A 20,177-nucleotide genomic window follows, 5' to 3' on the forward strand; every position below is an offset into this window, starting at 1 on the left:
CGTCCCGCGTCCCGCCCACGGCCTGGCTGCCGCACAGCGATTGGCCGGCCTGCCGGCCGCCTCTCGCTCCTATTTGCTTATCTCGCCGTCGGTCTGCTTGCACAGTAGGGCGCGAGACGGCGCGTGCGTGGGGGCCCTTGTTGGTGAGGTGGGGTGTGGAGGCCGTGCTGTAATGGCGGCCGGACGGCTCGGTGCTGCTTCGTGCGGGCTGCGTGCCCCGCTGTGAGGGCCGGCTTGAGCTGAGCATCTGGCTTGCACAAAGGCACCAAGGCTAAGGCAGGTCCACCTGTGTTTTCTGCAGGTAGGCACTGATTTGGTCAGTACTCAGCTCGCCAAGCTGCCTGTTTGACTCATTGCAAGACAAACGGAGAGTGCACTTGACAATGGTTGGATGGTTTATTTGTCAATACAGCAGCTAGATTCCATTGTATAAGACGAAAGGTGTACAAAATGGAAGTTGCAGTTGAAAAGGCAAAATCAGATGATTAAAGTGACATGATATGTAAAAAAGAGTGCACGCCGTGTCGTACTCTTGGGTAAAAGATTTTAAAAAAGTTACTGAAGTGTGCCTGAAAGCTCATTTCGGTGCAAAAGCCTGAGAAGACAGGCAGCGCCTAAAATGTTCTCCAAACAAGGTGCTTTCTGCATGTAGCTTGGGTCACTGGCAGCCCGCGTTACTCCTGACCCTGTGACAGAGCTCATCTCTCCCTGCCTCATAGCAGGTCATCATGGTGAAGTGTTGGTGGAAGCCCTGTCCTGCCCCAAGCCAGGGCAGCAAGTCAGCTTCAGGCGATGACAGGCCTTGTAATGTTCAGACAGCACATTTCACAGGAAAAGTAGTTTCTGTTTAAGTCAGGGAATTGTTTGCCCAGTTATGGTTAGATGGGTGTTTGCTATCCATAAGGAAGACATAACAAAACCAGACCTGGTACTTCTAATCATATATCTGAAATGGCTACAAAAGAAGTACAATTCATTGGAGAATGGAAACAAATATAAAATGGAATGGAATGCAAATGGAATCTCCTGCAAATGGAAGCAAAATAAAAGGCTACTGAATTTTTATAGCTTTAGACCTAACCTCACAGGTGTGTCATAATCCATATATCCTCAAGTGATGTCTGTGCACAGTGTGGACGTGATAGTGAAGGCTGTGTTCAGATTGCAAATGGTGAGCAGGCCTGCCAAGATGTCAGGAAAATACATCTGTGCTTCTTCATTGCCTCAGGAATGGAGAACAATATGCGTCAGGCTAATTGTAAGATACATTAAATAAGCTAAATGTATTGAAATATAGATCTTCAAAGAATTCAGTGTTCAGAAATGATCTGTGTAGAGTTACATGCCCAGCACAAGCTGAGTGACGCAAAAGCAATAACTGAAGCATGGTGCCTTATGTAGATTGGGGTTTTCACTTGGGAAAGTGGTCGAAGAGAGAGAATGGAGAAATTAGAATTTCTTTAAAAACAAGTTTCGACAGGAAAAACCAAGCAGGTGGGCCTTGTTATCGTTGCTTGGGTGTCTGTGGTCCAGGGTATAGTGAGTCTTGTGCACTAGTAGCTATGTCCACAGCAGCGAGCTGCTTTGTCCAGCCTTGTCTGCCTGCACACTTCTGAATGCCATTGCCATGCAAAGCAGGATGGCTGCCAAACTGCATGTGAGCAGCAGTGCCTGTGGAGGTTCCCAGAGGCTGGGATTTGCTTGGTGAGGAGCTGGTAGGTACAGGGCAAGCCTGTGCTAGGACCAACAGTGAACCAACATGAGCAGCTAGGTGCCAGTGCCTGGGAGTATAGCATGGCAGTTTCTTTCCACAGTTGTAGCCAGTGTCTGCCTCCTGTTTCTGACCTGAATCTTCTTTAAGGTGATAAGCAGCTATACTGGACTGTCTATTGAAGACTAAGTATTTATGCATTTTTGGTTTTCGCTTGTTTACATAGTATTTTTTCCCCTGCAGGTTTTAGATCTGATTAATTTTATATCTAGTTAACCCAAAAGTGAGAAAATGCTAGGCATGAGGGTTAGTTATTTAGAAAAGCATATCCTAGATCACAAGCAAGAACAGCAAGTGCACAAAACTACCTTTGTTTTCTAAGAATGACTATTTTGGTATTTCTAATTGCACCAAGCCCCCCAGAGCTACCAATCAATCTAGATGTGTTTTTATCTTACCCATTTCTTTTTATAACAACAACAAAAAATCATGATACAGTCTTATACATAATCTAAGTCAATGTTAAGCTAAAGGTTTAAACAATGCCTGGTTTGCTTTTCAACAGAGGATTCCTCTCGGTACTCTTAGGGAAGAAAAAGGCTTTGAAGCTGCTGACATAAGCACTCAGTCCCTCCTGGTTCTCTGCTTGTCCTGCGCTTCTCTCAATAGGTTTGTATTGTTTGTATCTCCTGCAAAGAACATGTGCAGTTAGTTGCAGAATGACATTTGAACACAAAGGTCCACATTTAGCACGTGGCCCAGTGCAGAGGAGAATTGATCATATGTTCATAACATAATTCCTTCCCCCTTCTATTAAAACAATAATGATTGACTGCTGTAGTTAATTAGTTGTGACTAAGGCCTGGTTAATGAGAAGGCTCTGTTGCTTAGAGGAGTATTGTTGCTCTGTGTTTCTTCCTCACCACTGCCCGCAAAGGCTGAGCATACTCTTAACTCGGGAGTCTCAGTGCAGTCTTGAAGTTTCAGAAACATCGGAGGTAATAATGCACAAATATGTTTCTTTTAACCACTTTCTGCATGCCCAGTACCCTTTTCCCAGAGAATCTGTCAGTTATTTGATATATTTTGATGATTAATTCTTGATCACTACTGTTAAGAGTTTTAAAGCTACATAAAATTTCTATTTGTTAAGTTCTACCGAATACTAAATCACATTATGCAGTTTGAGTTTCCTTACATGCTGTTCCCAGGCCTCTTATTACTGTTTATGCACATGAACACCAAATGTAATTGTCTATTAAATTCAAATATTCACAAATTTTCTGATGGCTTTATGGGTTAAGTCAGTAATCTCATATTCTTGAGTGTTTGCTAGAACACTTGTGAATAACAATGAAAAAGAAACAAAAATACAGCTAGCACAAATTTAAGTTGTGGGTTGTGCTAGTTTAGCTAATATTTTTGTCAGTTCCTTGAACTGTTTTTAGTCTTAGCAACTTACTTGTAAAGGACGAAAGCCCCAATGGCGCCAAACACTGCCAACAAACCAAGGAAGATGAAGACACCTTTTGTTGTCCCTGAGGATGATCCTAGAGTTCAGAAAGCAGTTAGATTAAAAATTAGCCTTGTTTTAACAGTTAAATCGGTTTTCTCAAGAAAATATAATTTTTATCTGACTGTTTTAATGGCTGTATTACACTGGAATGCAAGCTAAGCGTTGGAAGTCAGAGACTTAGGCAAGAGATGGTGCTTTCATAGCCTCATAGGCTTACTTCTGAGTGCCAGCACACAGTGGGCTGGCTCTGCTGGTTTCACATGTGGATTGCTCCAGAGACACGCTGTGGCTCCTCCAGCCACTGAGGGACCCGTGGTGGCATCCCATGAGGTGGAGCTGATTGGCTCCCCGCCGACTGCAAAGTTAGGGGACCATTTACACTGAAGTATGAAATGTTGTTTCTTTATAAGCTATAATGTAGGAATCAACTTTAGCCTATCAACTAATAGCCACAAGGTAAGGAAAAGAGAATAAAAATAGACTTTCTTAAATGCTGTTTGTTTCAGCTCCACATATTAAGATGGCAAAGCTTGGCTGAGAGCCTAATGGACCCAGGCTTGTTTGCTTTATTGAAGAGGTGAGAGCTCTGCTGTTTAACATTCTTATCCTGGGAAATTAATTCTGAGCTCTGATCGTCATTGAGCTCTATCTTCTGGCTTGTCACTACAATTTCACTCTATTCCAAATTCCATTGTATGTGATAGAAGAAGGTGCATTGTTACAATTTTTTTAAATGTGTTACATATCTTAATTTTCCAGCCCATTGGAAGGACTTCAACCCATTCACTGAGAATACTGAGACACATTATTACTCCTCGTATTTACCACAGTTTTTATACAGTGAAGTAACCTAGAGGTGCATGTTGACTTACTTTCCAGTGTGTTGATTTATAATTGATATCTGTGAAAAATCATGACATTAAATCATTTACTTGGTATATGTGCCTCATGCATTTTTCAGTTTGTTGATAAAATACCTGTGGAGGCTTGACTTTACTGTTTGTTCACATGATAATTTTTCTGAGAGTGTAGGGACTTGCACTGTTTTATTAATAAGGCAGGTCCCTGGACTAGCTTGCAAAGCAAACTGATGGGACAGGTCTAAATCATAGGGCTGCAATTCATTCAACAGCAGTTTGAGCAGGTTAAAAGCTGCTTGCCTGCAAACCCAGATACAGTCCTGCCAAACTTCAAAGGTCAAATGTTTACGTGTCCTCGGGTACCAAATGGGATTTTCCCTTGAAATTTGTGCAAAATCATGGCACGTGGGAAATGTTTGCACATTTTAGGTGAGCTCCTCCAGAAGGTGATTCGTAGCAGCAGCCTCTCTTAGATCCTATTTCCGAAATGATTATAGCGTAAAGCCCCAGACTACAAATTAGCTTTTCCTTCAGGAGGAAACCTGGGGACACAGTCTTGTTAGGCTAAATTTAGCTGCTGTGAATACACTTTTGTAAAATCCTACTTCATTTTTTTTTCCTGTCTTTTGGAGCTGAAATACAATTAGGTCAGACATTGTGTCTTAGTCACCATAAGTGATTTAGGCACAGCTAATTTTACAGCTAGATAGAATAAGAGCAGCCAAAATACTGTGGCAAGTGACTTCAAAGGGTCAGTTTCTTGGCTGATGCCAATTAAATAAATCAGAAGAGTCACTAGGATGTTCAGTGAGAGGTCAGGAGGGGAATGGGTTGGGAGCAGAGAGACAGCTTTATTGTTTAGGGTCCTTAGTGAGGCCAAGTTAATACCTGTTTCTGTCAAAGACTGCTTGAATAACTGTGAGATACAGTGATACTCATCTGACCAAGGTAAACCTATTCTGAAAACAGTCACCTAGGGCACGCTTTGTCATCAGTGAATGACTCAGGCCTTTCCAGAGCCTGGTTCATCTTGTGTAGAAATAGAAACTCAGTTAAGATCAATGAGCTACAAAGAGGGCACAGGGCAGCCTGCCCAGCTGTAGGCTTTGGTTCTCTTTCAAATGAGCCAAATCCTTCCTTACTGTCTTCTATGTATCCATGTATGCAGTAGGATGAATGACACGTCCCTTACCTACTTTTCTGCCCAACAGAGTAGCAAAAATAACCTACAGCTAAAGAACATTTCATGTTTTGTGTTACTGATGGGTTTGTATGATTGCTGTACTCTGTAGGTTGTACGCATAAATCAAACCAAGTTCTAACATGTAAAATTTTCATAGGGAAGCAAATGTCTTTTATCGCTGTATGACCTTTCACACAAGATGGCTGAGGCCTCCAGGCACGCTAAAACTCCCATGTTTCTCTTGTGTTCCCTTCTCAGCAGATAAATGACCACAGGGAGAAACTGCTCACAGACCACTCTGCTCTGCACGGACTCACCTCCATTTACAGAAATAAGTGCACTGGCAAGGGCTTGACTCGTGTCATCACCCAAGGTGATGTTTATACAGTACGTTCCAGGTTCATCAAAAGCTCTCCTAATGGTGAGTAAGCATTCTTCAGTGACGACGATGGGGTCACATACCATGCCCTGAGACACCTGGCACGTGGGGTCAGAAACTGCTGTACAGACATCTGTAGGGAGACTGGGGTGGGAAGAGAGAATATGTTGCGTTGTGGAATCCTGTTAGCCCCACTTATGGACACCTTGCACTGCTGCCCCAGATTTATACTGATGTTTGTTTGCTTATCAGTGATACCGTCGTGATTATGAAGATGGCATCTATATATTATCTATATGTATTATCTGTATTTTATGCATATAATGTTTTGTGGTGATCACAGGAAAAACCTGCCACAGATCGACTTATGAAGTTTGTTGCCTTTAATACACATAATTATGAAAAGAATACGGATTCTTATGCGTAATGTCGTGTGCTGAAAAATCTGAACACTAACTTAAGAAAGGTAAATTGTTTTCCAGTTGTGTTGCCAAGACAATTTTTGTAGTTCTCATGCCTCTCAACTGATCCCCTTCCAGGAGCTAGGAAAATTAGTGCAACATTTTCTCTCTAAGAAACTGCTTAGACACACCCATTTACTCTAAATGTCAAAAAAGAGACTGAAAAGAGACTTTTTCCTTCCAACTTCAGTAGGCTGCTTCCAATTTCACATTGAGTGCTAAAATCCTGTCTTTGCCAGGAAAATGTAGAATTGCTTCTCCACAGTATCTAGTTCTCTTACTTTTAGTTCAGCCTGCCATTTGTTCTGTATCCTATGAGCCTGGCAGTAGCTTCTATTGACATAATTTACAAATGAGACTTTCATTATCTTTAGTTCCAGTCAAGAAATAGAAACACTGTGGTGTTCCCAACTTTTGTTCATTCTGCTGCGTGTAAGCGCAGACAGTGTTCCAGCACCTAATTATTTTTAAAGAGGGAAGATGATTGACAATTTCATTTACATACTTACCTCCCTTGGCAGGTAACAACAAAGTCAACCAGTGGATTTTCAGCTTCACTTTCTGTCAACTGGATGCTTGTCATCCGAATAATATTTACCTCAAGGATTCCCTCTGGGAGAGGAAACAGATGTCAACAGTAGGACACATGACAAGCTTGTGTGTACAGAACCTCAAGTGTTTGGCTGATGCTCAGGTCAGGTCTTGTTTGCCATAACTTTCCTCCCTTTGTGCTCCTTTTGAAGGGTTTGAAAGCTGAGAAATATTCCAGTACTTTCCCTATGAGATCATGGCTTTCTGCTTCGCTTTATTTTTCTTGTATAGTTAGTTATTTCTTTCACAGAATCACTTCCACCTCCCAGTAGCCACACTTCTGTACATGCCAAGGTTAGCACAACCTTATGTGATCCCGGTGGCCGGTGGGTTTCAGAACAGAAAAGAATTATAGAGCTTGTATCCCCACCAGCTTTCTCCCAGCCCAAGTGCCTGGAAACCCATGTGTAGCATGGGGACAACCATCAGCAGGTGTCCAGACAAAAGAAGATCAAGACTTGTCTGAAACCAAAGTACCATAAACTTCACTACAGGCTGACCTGTCAGCATCTAAAGAAACCAAAGTAGGCTGGTTAACTATGTGTGCATTAATCTTTGAAAATGCCAGCTGTGTCCAAGAGAAGGATCTTGACTGTGGGACTCACATATCTGATAAAACTATGACTAAACAAACATTATCTTTGCCATATGTGTAGTACATTAGCCTCATTCTGCTCCAGGTATTGGCTCACATCATTACCTACAATGGTGATACCAGCTGTGTAGTATCCATATCTGTAAATGTGGCAGCCTCCATCAGGATTGTCTTCTGTTGTCTCATTGGGGACAGAAGGGTCTGAATTAGAAAATGCTTCGGTCGTTACTGTTGGTTTGAGGAAAGAAACATAGATACACATCTTTAGAATGAGTGTAGAAGTATTCTGAGCATGACTATCTCTCTCGATAGTATTAATTACATATGTCACAGAATCACAGAATCACCCGGGTTGGAAGGGACCTCAAGGATCATGTAGTTCCAACCCCCCTGCCTAGCAGGGCCACCAAACATAGACATTCAGATCAGGTTGCCCAGGACCCCGTCCAACCTGGCCTTAAACACGTCCAAGGACGGGGCATCCACAACCTCCCTGGGCAGCCCGTTCCAGGGCCTAACCACTCTCCTAGTAAAGAACTTCCCCCTAATATCCACAGAATCACAGAATCACCCGGGTTGGAAGGGACCTCAAGGATCACTGGTTGTTTTGCTTTGCAGCTATGCAGTAATACATTTATCTTTGTGGGATCACTCTGAAAGAAAACACATGTGGGAAGCTGCTCTGTAGAACCCTACAGTGGCCTGAGTAAACTCTGCCAGTCCTCTGTCTGTGTGAAATAAAAGTGAGACTGCAAGATTGGGTATAATTGAGCTTTAAAATTCCCACATCAATTATATTCCAAATGCCAACAAAAGCTCTCTTAGAAAGCAAGTATTTTTCTATTGTTCTATATTAGAGCTAATAAGGAAGTAGTGAAAATTCTCTTTTCTTTGCTTTTTAATTCTCACTTCATATTTCATTAAAACCACATAAAAATGTGAAATTTGAAAAATATAGCCAGATTTACAATTTGACACTGGTAGTGTTATATAGTTACCCAGGCTGAAACTGCAGGCCTTTTGCAAACTTTAAAATCCTTTGATATGTTAAAAAAATGCTGACCGTCATGAAGATTATTCTGAAATACAGTTGTGCATAAATTTAAAATGAAAAAGCCCTTCTTGGCTTAATGCAATGTGGAAATCCCATATTTTGAAATATGTGTAAATGTTTTTCTAGTTCAATCCAATCTCATTTAATTTTGGGTGGAGATTAATGCAAACCAGAAAGGAACTGGCTCTGAAATACTTCTTCCTCACTTAAAATTTACATCTTACCTCAAAAGATGCCTCTTGAGTGGGCAAGACCACAACCACTCGATCTGGTGTAGTGGAGGATATGAAAACAGATGTATATATGCTTGGGTCTATGTGAAGACCCCTTTAAGTCATTGTGGTGAGAAATGGAAATTAGTTTTTTGAATATGTGTATATGATGTCTGTGTGTGTATTGATTCTGTCTCTAAGCCAGTTTGTGAAGCTTGCAGACTTCACAGAACTTTTTTGGTAAACCAAAAGTTCTGAATACATGTACTTAATGATTTAGAGATTTAGTATAGATCCTCACTGCTGATAGATAAACTCTTACCTGCTGGGGTGGGCAATGATGGAGTGGGTGTTACTGGCTTGCAAGGCACGGGTATAATAGCTTGAACAGTTAAATTGAGAGTGAAGTTTCCTTGCAGAGCAAAGGTGTGAGATGTGGTGGCACTGCTTTCTACAAATAAGCCACTTCCATCTCCAAAATTCCACTTGTAGGAGATGGCGGAATTATTAAGGTAGTAGCTGGGATCATGGATTTTCACATCAAATGTGATTGGTGAGTCTTTGATAAAAATGGAGTCTGAGATGTTACGGTCATGTTTTTGGGACAAGCTCACAGACAGTGGAATTTTGTCTGCCAGAAAAAAGAAAGAAAGAAAGAAAGAAAGTGAGTAAAGTGCACGTATCTGCCTCCAAACAACAAACAGCTCCAAAGCTCCTGAACAAGAGTCAGAATGTGAGACATTAGTATCTCTAACGTGGGTTTCTAGTTTAATTTGATTTACTGATCTTCCAAGTCAGTGGCAAACAGTTATCCAGAGAGGTATGGGGACAAATAAGGAATCACAGGCATCAGTGGAAAATTGCATTTCCTCCAGTAAATCACATCAAGTAGAGATGTCACAACTGAGATAGTTACAGAGATTAATTACATTATTTTAGGGAATTTGCTAGAGATATCACATTTGTATTAAAAACCTTTCTCAGGCTATGCATTCTTTGCGTGCCAGATTATGTTTGTGGTGAATTCTTTCTTTTAACAGCGAAACAACAAATGCTCCCAGTATTTTGTTGCAGTGTATTTCAGCACACTCACCTGTTACAACGTAAGTGGTACTTGCTCTTGCAATGGGAACGTATGTTGAGTGCCCTCTCCTGTAAATGGATACTGCCATGGTGTGTTTGCCAAGAGTGATATTTGCAGTGTTGACTGAAAAAATTACTGAAGATCGTCCAATTGTTTGATAGTACTGACCTGAAACAGAACATGAACTTGTCATATATTTTCCTTTGGGTCTAGCTACAAGAAATTATTTTTACAGAACCTGTATCTTTGTGACTCTTGGGTTGCCTAATCAAACTGTGCAGTTCAGACTTGTCCTTCAGTTGTCTGGCAGGTGTTTGGGGAGCACTTTTACAATGCATTTACTCCCATTTTTATTTTTTTTTTCCCAAAGGTGTCAGAAAGGTGTCCCACATTTCACTGATTTAAGGAAGACTGCATTTGCCAAGGCACTTACTTCTTTGCAAAGAAATTACATTATGTTGAGTAATTAGGATTATGTAGTGGATGGCGTTACCTTTTAGGCATTTTAAGTTTACCTTCAATGTAGCAAGAAGATATAATGCTTCATACCCCATAGCCCTTCATATACGTTTGTTTATTTGTCTTCCAGCTGATTGAGGTAGGTAAATAATATCACCTTTATGTAAAATTAGGGACAATATTATTATTATTCATGCTAATGTTGATGACAATACTGATTTTCTCAAGCTAAATTAGGATTCTAAGATTTAGTATGTAGCCTGTGCCAGAAATAGCCCGAGCATTACATACTCACAGCTGGAAATACTGAAAATCAGCATCTGTGAATAGAACAGTACTACATGGTCAATGACAGTTTTTGCCTTCTCCCCAGAGTTAAGAATTGCTGTGCCATTAAACTGATGTGAACATACGCAGCTTTGTGCTCTCTATAAAATCTGAGAATCTGAAGAGGCAGCGACTGGCCAGCAGGTCATCTGACTGACCTCAGACCCTGTGTTTTCCTGGAAAATTGTATTGAGTACCACTGAAAGGAAATTAATTTTCTTCAGTGGTAGTTCTGTGAATGCAGACTTAAAAAAGATCTCCTGGTAATACACAATTTCCAAATCTGGCAGATTAATAGAACACCTGGTGGCCTCTTTGAAAAAATGGGCAACGAATTCGGGGTCCCCATTCAAGAAGTGTGGAATCCTTTTCAAGGACTTTTAATGAAAGATACTAGAAAAAATGAGTGAATATAAGCTTTGCAGCATCAACCAAACTGAGTACATTACAGCACTAACCAAATGTATGGAACAGATAGACAAAGTTCCTTCTCCTCCAGCCAGGATAATGAGGGAAGGGTCTTCCATCTGGGAATATATTATGGCTGTGGTTGCTTGTGCAGTTTTCCCAGCTGCAGTTGTTAATCCATTCAGTCCAGTTGTAGACATACTGATCCTGGGCTGGAGAATCTAAGTGTAGAAACAGGACACATTCCTGGTCAAGTGAGAATTTCACAGCAAGTGAGGAAACAGGAGGCAGACACCCCAGGTTATGACAAAGTCTTGTTATGACAAGGCCTTAAACAACAGGGTACATTGGGTTATTTTTCGGCTGACATTCAGTTTTTCCATATATGTGGGTTTTTCTGTTGTTTGCTTGTTTTTAATACAAGCACCAAATTTTTCTGGCTTACAGTTTTTTATTTCAAGGCTTAAAAAATCTACTGTGTCATGAGCCAGACATGATTTAAAGTTACTTCTCCAAAATTTGCTCACAACTACATGGCATTGTAGTGTTTTGCTGGAGCCAGTGAAGTTTCCCCAACATTTGGCAAGCAGAATTTAAAATTTTAAGTAGAAACTTCAGCCATGGAAACACTGTGAAGAAATGACTTTTAGTTTTGTCAGAAAAGTTCTCTTTAAATAACTTAGACCTGAATTTCGGTTCCTTTTTGAATAATAAAATATAGGTTCCTTTCCCAACCAGCACAATGAGCATTAAGTAGAGAATGGATATCAGCAGCTAACAAAATATTAGACAGTGAAAAAGTAGAATCTAGGCTGAAGAAAACAAAAAAAAGTTTTTATGCCTTGAAATGAAAATTACTTTCATCATTAAAAAATGTGCTGAAGATTTATGAGTTCACAGGAAGAAATGTACAGCAGCCTCTTTCACTCCAGATCTGGCAGCTTCAAACATTGAAGTTGTTGCATATTTTTCCCCCATGAAACATGTGAATAAGATACAAAGATGGTTATCCTATGAAGTGATTGCTTGATTTTAAATTATTTGTTTTTCTTCTTTTTTTTTTTTTTTTTTTTTAATACTTAAAGTGTGGGAATGTGAGATTTATTCTTTCTTGAGAGTTAGTTTGTTAGTGAGTTCTACAATCCCAAACTGAAAAAAAAGTCAATTTTATAAACCAGCAGCTTTATAAATTTTGAGGGAAGCAGTGTGACTGAGTGATCAATTGAACCTGCACTCAGCCAGGGACTGCAACATTGTGACTGAGCTGAAAAGCAGCAGCAGTTTTGTTATGTAGCCAAATTAAAGCCAATTGAAATATTTGGGAAGCCAGTTTTATAGTGAAGACGAATCTCCTTAAATTAACCGACCATTATTTGTAGGAGATGCAGAATGTTAAAAGCATTGCAGCAATGTGAAGAAAGAAAATAGTATGACAGGTTAGACTCTGGTGTAGTTACCAGTTAAGAGCAATATGACCACTGTTCATGGGGTGTATTTCTAATGGTTTCAACCATTTGCACTTTCACACCAGCATGGAGATTGCCACTACTTACCCGGGGTGCAGTTTCTCTGGTATATAATGTTGCCATCCTGATCTTCTTTCTGGCACTTGGGAAACTGCAGGGTCACAACAAAAGTCACATTGGATCCCACCAGTGCTGGGCTGTCAGTCACCAGTTTTGTTGTCACCTTTCCTCCTGCAAAAACCCAAACTGGTCTTCACTGTGTTTATCAGTGCAGCAGCTACCTTCAACCATGCACTATTTACATTGTAAGCACTTGCTTGGTTGCTCCTTTATATCCAAGGGGATTTGTACTCCTAAATCACTTGAGTTCTCATCAAAGCCCTAGTTTAGAACAATAGGGATACCCCCAACATACTGATCTGTCATTCATTTCCCTTCTAGAGCTACAAGAGATTTTTTAGCTATGAGGTTGATATATCCCAAAGGAGAACATTTGTATTTCTCCCCTGTATTTAGAACTTGGCTCAGCCCAGGAGACAGTGAACAGGCTTTTCACAGAAGTTGTTAAATTGAAGCCTGCAGCACCATACTGAGGTAGAAATTGAAGCTCCACGTCCTGTAGGGCATGTTTCAAACAAAGCATTATCCCATCCCTGGCCATCACTATGTCATGCTAAGTATTCACGTCTGAGGCTGTGAGGTATGGGAAAGCAGTAACTGGAACAGCTGATTATTCTGTTCTTCAGACAACATGCTGCTAATGGTATCAGAGCAGATCATCCCTACTTTGCAGTGTTTGCAGCAGCTGAGAACATTGCACCTGTGAAAAAGTGCTGCAGCTCCAGTGAGGAGGATTTTCTGGCCAATTTTCTCTGTGTCTTTGAACTGTGTGTGTGTATGATTACCTTTCCAGCAGTCCTTCCACCGAGGGTCGTTGTCTTCCCAGAAAGGATAAAGTTTTTCGTTCCATTTGTTTTGATCACTAGACCAGCCTTGTATCTTGTTGTGCATGACAGGAGAAGCTCTTCCATTGCTCAACACATCTTGAAACCCTGGATAGAAAAGGAAACATGCAGTGGGCTGGTGTCCTCCTTCCCACCCTGTAAAAGCACCATGCCTGTGCTGAACTGCCTTCCTGTTATGACTGTATTCTGGTCCTCTTCATCAGAAGAAAGTTACAGAACTTTATCACTGCAGCCCTAGACACTTTAATCAGCTATAATCAGCAATTCCATCTCTGATAGACTGATATTTTTCCACTTGCTCTATTGCAGGCTTTCCAGAGAAAGAAAACAGTGTTTTACAACATTTTGACCATATCAGAGCCATAGTTCTTATGAGTGAACATAAGCACACAACAGTTAGGACAGTTATAAAGAGGTTGCCTGACTGCTGCATGCCTTATGCTGGACCGGTGACAAACCTCTGCCTTAAAGGGAACAGGCAACATACATCGTGTCTGAGCTGTGCTCTAATGGAAGTTGTGCTGGAAATGAATTTTGACCCATTGATGCTTCTTTGGTGGAGTGGCTGCTAGTTTGTGTGAGAGGGCTGGAACCAAGTGTAACAGAAGCTGGTGTTTGCAGAAAAGGAAATGAAGAGCTGAATAGTAAATTCAATGTGTTTACAGTGTAACAGCAAAAACATCAGCTTCATGCCTATTACTTTCAAATGACTCAGATTAAATAATGTTAATAACCTCTTTCTTCTCATATTACTACAAATGAGGGACTCAGACTTTTCCCAGGCCTTCGAGGATCCCTCTCTACTATAAAGCACTCACGTAATGCAAAGCAAAATAAATTTTCAAGTAACATGTAGGAACATGTCAAACACTGTAGGATACCATAAAAATATGTTCATAAGTAGACTCATATGCAGAGTTCCATGAAAGCCTGGAGGCTTTGAACAACTCTGTCATCTTAATCAGGTAACTGCTGGGTGTGCCATTCTGTCCTAACATCAAGGGAGTCAGGATTTCTTCTTTATTTTAAAGTTTGTAGATACTGGATGCTTTTGAGATTTATACACGGGTGCAAGAAAGAGCTGGATGATTTCAGGGAAGATGCAGGGACCTGTAAGAAGGGCAGGAATGGCTATGTGGGCTGTACCAAAACCAGTCGTGTTGGAGTTTGTCCTGGTTTTGGAAAAGTTGCAGAGCAGGTGTAGACAATTTAAGCCTGGTCTTGTGACTCCTGATTTTACTGCAGGGAAGAGCCAGAAGGACAGCACCACAGAACAGGCAGGAGCTGCTTCTCTCTTGATGTTTTATCGTCCAGTGAGATGGCTGCTGGTCTGGGAGGGCATCCCTTGGCCAGTCCCATCTCAGTGGTCACCTCAAAGCAAGCAGATTTCTCCCTGGTCTCCTGAGGCTTAAGGACTAAAAGGTACAAGGAACAGTCTACAGATGTTATGAGACATATTCTCCTATACATTTTTGCCCTACAGGAACTCCTTGCAATCTCACTTAAATATCTTGAATCAAGACTTCCCTGAAGATTCAAGATATTTTGATGTGAGCAGAGCAGAACATCATGACCTGTATTTCCTCTTGGCTTGTATCACATGCTGTATTATGTTGACTCTTTGTCAGAGTTGGGTAATATTGTCCCCCAGGAAAAGAAAAGCAGATTAGAAGCTATAAAAACCATAAAAATACTTCACAAAAGCTTTTTGTGCTTAATCACATGTTATGTCAAGAAATTAATGTCATCTTATTTGAAAGTAAGTGGTTATGAATTTTATCCTTTTTTTTCCATTCTCTTTGACTTTATCTAAAAATTGTGTGATGAATAAAAATGTTTTGATTTTGCCCAATCAAAACATTTCAGTCATTTTTTCCCCAAATATTCAGTTCATCAAAATGAGCTGGAAGAGTTCTAATTTTATAAATGCTTTTCATTTTGAATAGCCATCTTTGAATTCAGAAGTCATTTTTCTTGTCCAGCTTTAGTAATAGCTGTGGTCACTGCTTCTAGATCACGAGATCCTGAGGCATTTCTGTGCTTCCCCGTTGTGCTTTGTTTATTTCAATCAAATATAAAACATTTCACAAGAGCTTCAGGACAAGACAAAGACATTATTAAGATGAGAAAATGCTTCACCACTAGTTCAGCTAACACATGGAACTGAAGATTTTCCACTGCTGAATTAAAGGAATGGGAAGCTTTAATGTATTTCTTCTGTAACAATGAAAAACACTCAAGCACAGATGTTGGTCGTAACATGAAATTAGAGCAGTTTAATTCAAAATAGATGGGGTAATAATACAATCTAAGGAAATGATTACTGTAATAGTTTTGGTGAGGTGATCATAAGAGAAGAGATCACACTCTGATGGACGTTCTTCTTTCTCATTCTGGTTCTCATTTTGGTGAAAAACACAGAGAAGACAAGTTCAGCATTTCCTGTGCTGGTTTGTGAGCCACGAAAGGGAGAAAGTCAGCGTTAGAACAGCAATAAAAAGATGGCATAATTAAAAAGCAGAACGTAAGAAGGCTGATGTTATGGCCAAGCTAAGAAGAGAGAAAATGACGTAAACTTTCTAACGTTGCATGTGGAAACATAATAAAGTGGGACAAAAGAGAACTTGAGAAACAACTTACAAAAATGTAAAACTTACTAATTAATTTTTTTAAATACAGAAGTATTAGAAAGCCTGCCAGAAAGTCGGTGGGGCGAATAGAGGGTATAGATACAAAAGCAACATTTAGGGAAGATAAAGTGGTGGCACAAAAATAAAAATATACTCGCTGACATTTTCATGCTCAATGGAAGAGCCTAAGAGACTTCTGTGCCAGAATTTTCTTCACAGCGATGGAGAATCTCTCTCAAAGTGAAGAAAAAAGATAGAGCAAATCAAATCAAAAAGCCGTCTGGATCAGGTGGCTCAAAAGGTGTGGAAGCTGTTCAAGAGTGAAATAAATGAAGTGTTCACCATAACGTGTAACGTCTTGCTCCAAGCTGCTTCAGTGGTCATGAAACAAAAGTTGGCAACTGTGCTGACAGTTCTTAAAACATTTCCAGGGAAGATTTAGAGGATTATAAAAGGCGTGATGCTCAAATTGGACAAGCTGGTAGAAACAGCAGTGAAGAACAGAGTTGTCAGAAACAGCAAATTAATATGATGTGCCGTAAAGGAGCGCATTCCTCGCAAATACATTCAAGTTTTGCCAAAGGAGCTGGAGAGCAGGTGATCAAGGCTGACTGGGTTGATACAGAACTGTTTGTACAGCACAAGAGCTTCTAATCTACTATTGCCACTTGAAAATGAGATCTTGTATCTTTACAGTTTTGAATACGGTGCTCAGGAATAGTTGAAAAAATAGGTAAAGGTTAAAGAGCAAAGATGAAAACATTGTTGGAGCGCTGTGTAATTCCCCACGTGCTAGTTCATGTCTTGAATACTGCATGCTGCTCTGATCTTTACAGCATGAGCAGGGCATAAGAGAAGTGAAAAATACAGAGAAAGGTGCCAAAAGGATGAAATTGTTTCCAGATGAGGAGCAAGCAAATAGCCTAGAGAGTGGGTGACAGGTGATTCTGTTAAAACCGAATCGTGAACAGCATGGAGGAAGAAGCGTTTTTTCACTGTTTCTGAATGTCCAGGAGCTAAGGAGAGTAAACGAACCTAGCAGTTGATAGGTTCTAAGCACAAAAAATACACTTATTTCTTCAAGTTAGGCACAGTTTGGCTGTGACATTTCTTGCTGGTTCAAAATATACATGGGCTACCACCAGAACTAGAGTGCACAAACTGAGAAAGGGAGAAATCCTGTTAAATGCAATGGTTTTACATCTGGCCGAGGAAGTTCTGATGCTATACACCATCAGAGTCTGGGAAAGTACCCATTAAATACAGGTATAAGGCTAGAGATATGCTCAGCCTGACCTCAGTTGCTAAGGCCTTCAGTTTCCTTCTTGCAGACTCTGGAACTTGATCCCCAGTTCCAATTTTGGGTTACCAGCACTGAGCTCAGTGAGTCAGTAAGACTGGAAATCAAGCTGGGAGTCTGGGAAGAAGCCAAGGACCAAGCCTGACCACCACAGCTGGAGGGTCTAATTCCTGGACTCCTAGTGTCCTGGAGCTCTGGCAGCCTCACCCAGCCAAGCAAACTACAAGAAATCCATCCTGCCTCTGCCTTTCTGGCTATAGTTGAGCCAAAGAAATATTGTTTGAAATTTGAGAAGATGAACCAAGGCTCAGCTGTTTACCCGTGGAGCACAGCAAACAGCTCTTGGCATTTTTCTGCAGCTCAGTATAGCTTCAGCAATCACTACACATCAGGGAGCAAATAGGTTGTACAGCACCATCGCAGGACAGGAGGGAGGAAGGGGTGAGGGAGGCAGGCACTCACGCATGGCAGCAGCACACAGGACCGCTTCGGCCAGGAGCAGGAGCGCGAGGTGGCGGTGAGCCCCACACATGGTGCCAGGCTGTGCGTTGGCCGGTGCGCACGGCGGAGCAGTAACTCCTTCAGCCTCCACTGAGAAGTGAGAATGAAGTTTCTCCACTGCTCGGCCCTCCGATTAAATGAAGGGCCCCAGGACTCATCATGTGATGGAATTAAGCAGAGATGCATGATTTTGTCTTCAGCTTCTTTCAGCTCATGTGCTTATGACTCACTCCCTTTGCTTTCAGCATTCCCTGGGATTTCTGTGAGACCTGTTTAGAGCCACACCATTTACCTTGCAGGCATTTTCATATTGGTTTTGCACTCTGATCAATATTTATACCTAATTTGTTTTTAAATTAGGATTATTTACTTCCAAAAATCCAAATTAACTCTCACCCTAGCCTGATTTGCTAGTGTTACTGCAACAGCTCATTGCATTTGATGAACTGGTCTCTACTTTTAACATGTTTCTCTTCCCACACGCTGAGCAGCAACCATAAACTAAATGAAAACTGGCTGATTCTAGCACTTCCCTGGACTTGGCTCTTGATCAGAGTTGATCCTGAAGGCAAACATTATTTAAATGTTCACTTAGTGGGTACATGCACGTACCTTACTACCACAGTTGTGTGATACGACACTTAGAGGTATGATCACAGACTATGTTGTGATAGACAGTCAATATCTAGGTCACGAGTTGATCTACACGCTAACAAGTACTTCACTGTAGTGTGTGATGAATAGGGATGAAGCAAAAATAGATTTTACTGCCCAACCTAATAGTGAAATGTAATCAGTGCCTGAAGAGAAGAAGGGCAACATTGGCAAACACTGCACTTTCTGGTTCACATTCAGCTTCAGCTTGCTTCACCAGACACAGGTGGTCTTCTGCAGGCAGTGCAATAACTATTTTGCAGTTCTGTCAGCCTGGTGATGTTTCTTTTGTTTTCAGCAAAGCAGCAGCTTTGGTGAGCTATGGCATGGAATCAAGTATGGGCCTCAAGAGTGGTCTCAGTGATCCCAAAGTAGAGCACTGGCAAGGGAGGCACCAGTTAATGAGAAATCAACAAGTTGGGCAACACTAAACTATATTTTATTTGGGCAGAGCAGATGGAAGTCTGTAAGCCAAGGTACTGTAAACAAAATGAAGAGATTGCTCAATGAGAGGGAAATTTACAACTATGATAATTTATTATTTTTATTTTTAATTTGTTCTTGGTATCTTTCATTTTTTCTCACATTTTCTCTGCACCCCTCTGTCCTCTAACACACCATGTTCAGGGGGCTTTCAGAAGCATTAAGTCATGGCCTATGTTTATGAAGCTGCACAAAGGGAGAAGAGAGCTGGATGTCCTTTTTTCCTGCCTTCCCAGTAGCACCAAGAGAAGGATCCCAGGCTGTGTGAACAGCAAAGTGCATCCTGCATATGTAGGCTCCATGCTTCAGCAGCCTCCTGTCAGCCAGGGAAAGGGGTGAAGGCAGTAGCCTTAGGGATGCCAGGCTTGCTGGGACTAAGCCCTCATCATCTGGCAGAAAGGAGAGAAGCATAAATCAAAGTTAGAGCTGTGTCTGACTATGCAAAAAAATCATATGATTGCAGCGTCCTCATGTGATTGTTGCTTTCTTGTTGTTATTAAATCAACTCCATTCCCAATTGAAATGCCAGGTTACGAAGTCATTCACAATTTTTTTTTTAACCATGTGGAACATTAGCTTTAATTGCACTCCTTTGTTTCCAGGTTGTTGATTCTTGAAGTGAAAAGTGACCTTCAAAGACCATGTTTCAGCATGGTTGGCCTGATCCAAAGCCTGATGGGGAGAAAGGAGGTTTGAGCACTGCTTCCCAACGGGGTTTTTTAGAACCTTCAGGGGGAAAACTGCTGACAACAAATGCCTAGTAATTAAAACCAAAAATTTATCAGCCTAAAAATAATGAAGTTGGTTAAGACAGAGATTTTTTGCCATGTTATTTGATACATGAAAATGTTACATAAATATTGAGTGACACTCTCAATAAGAGCCAGCTGGTGAAAATTACTGAACATGTTGTAAATAGACTTCAGGGGCACTGAGGATTGGGTGTGTGGTTAGAGGAATCCAAAACCACCAGGGCTGGTGGTTGACAGCTAAATGGTGGCTGTGCCATTGAGGATCTGGTCCTTCACATTCTCCCTCCTCAGCTCTTGGGCATTAGATTAAACATTCCAGAAGGGCTGACACAGAAAACTTTTGGATCCATTTATGCTGTGGCTGCAGCCAACTCATTAGCAAGAAAAGAGAAGGGGAGGAAGCCATGTAAGCAAGAACTAGGAAGAATAGTGATGTAAAAAAGAGTAAGGAGAGGAATAAAGAGGCCAAGGAAAAGCAGTAGAAGTTAGAAATGAAGGCTGAAGTGATTGAAGTAGTGATCTGTGTCACAGCCTCAGCTGACTTCACCATTTACATTTGGAGTTCCTCTGAAATACTGAAGACTTG

At 41.0% G+C, this 20,177-nt stretch overlaps 1 protein-coding gene and 1 long non-coding RNA gene across 2 annotated transcripts; one reads left to right on the plus strand and one right to left on the minus strand.

The window, feature by feature from the left end:
* Positions 1-161: 161 nt before the first annotated feature.
* On the plus strand, positions 162-5,986 carry LOC122189224. Its single transcript, XR_006181752.1, has 3 exons — positions 162-301; positions 2,277-2,380; positions 5,529-5,986. It is a non-coding gene; the product is annotated as an uncharacterized LOC122189224 (long non-coding RNA).
* Positions 393-17,850, minus strand: GPNMB (glycoprotein nmb). The gene is made up of 11 exons (XM_042888160.1): positions 17,664-17,850; positions 13,212-13,358; positions 12,394-12,537; positions 10,891-11,061; positions 9,656-9,814; positions 8,885-9,193; positions 7,402-7,524; positions 6,620-6,722; positions 5,588-5,793; positions 3,174-3,261; positions 393-2,400 (listed from the first exon to the last, which is right to left on the minus strand). Exons 1-11 carry the CDS (start codon positions 17,731-17,733, stop codon positions 2,247-2,249), a joined length of 1,674 nt encoding a protein of 557 aa, XP_042744094.1. The 5' UTR covers positions 17,734-17,850; the 3' UTR covers positions 393-2,246.
* Positions 17,851-20,177: the final 2,327 nt, after the last annotated feature.

This window comes from Lagopus leucura, unplaced genomic scaffold (assembly GCF_019238085.1).
Source record: "Lagopus leucura isolate 7727_CA_CO unplaced genomic scaffold, USGS_WTPT01 Super-Scaffold_100157, whole genome shotgun sequence".
Lineage (NCBI taxonomy): Eukaryota > Metazoa > Chordata > Aves > Galliformes > Phasianidae > Lagopus > Lagopus leucura.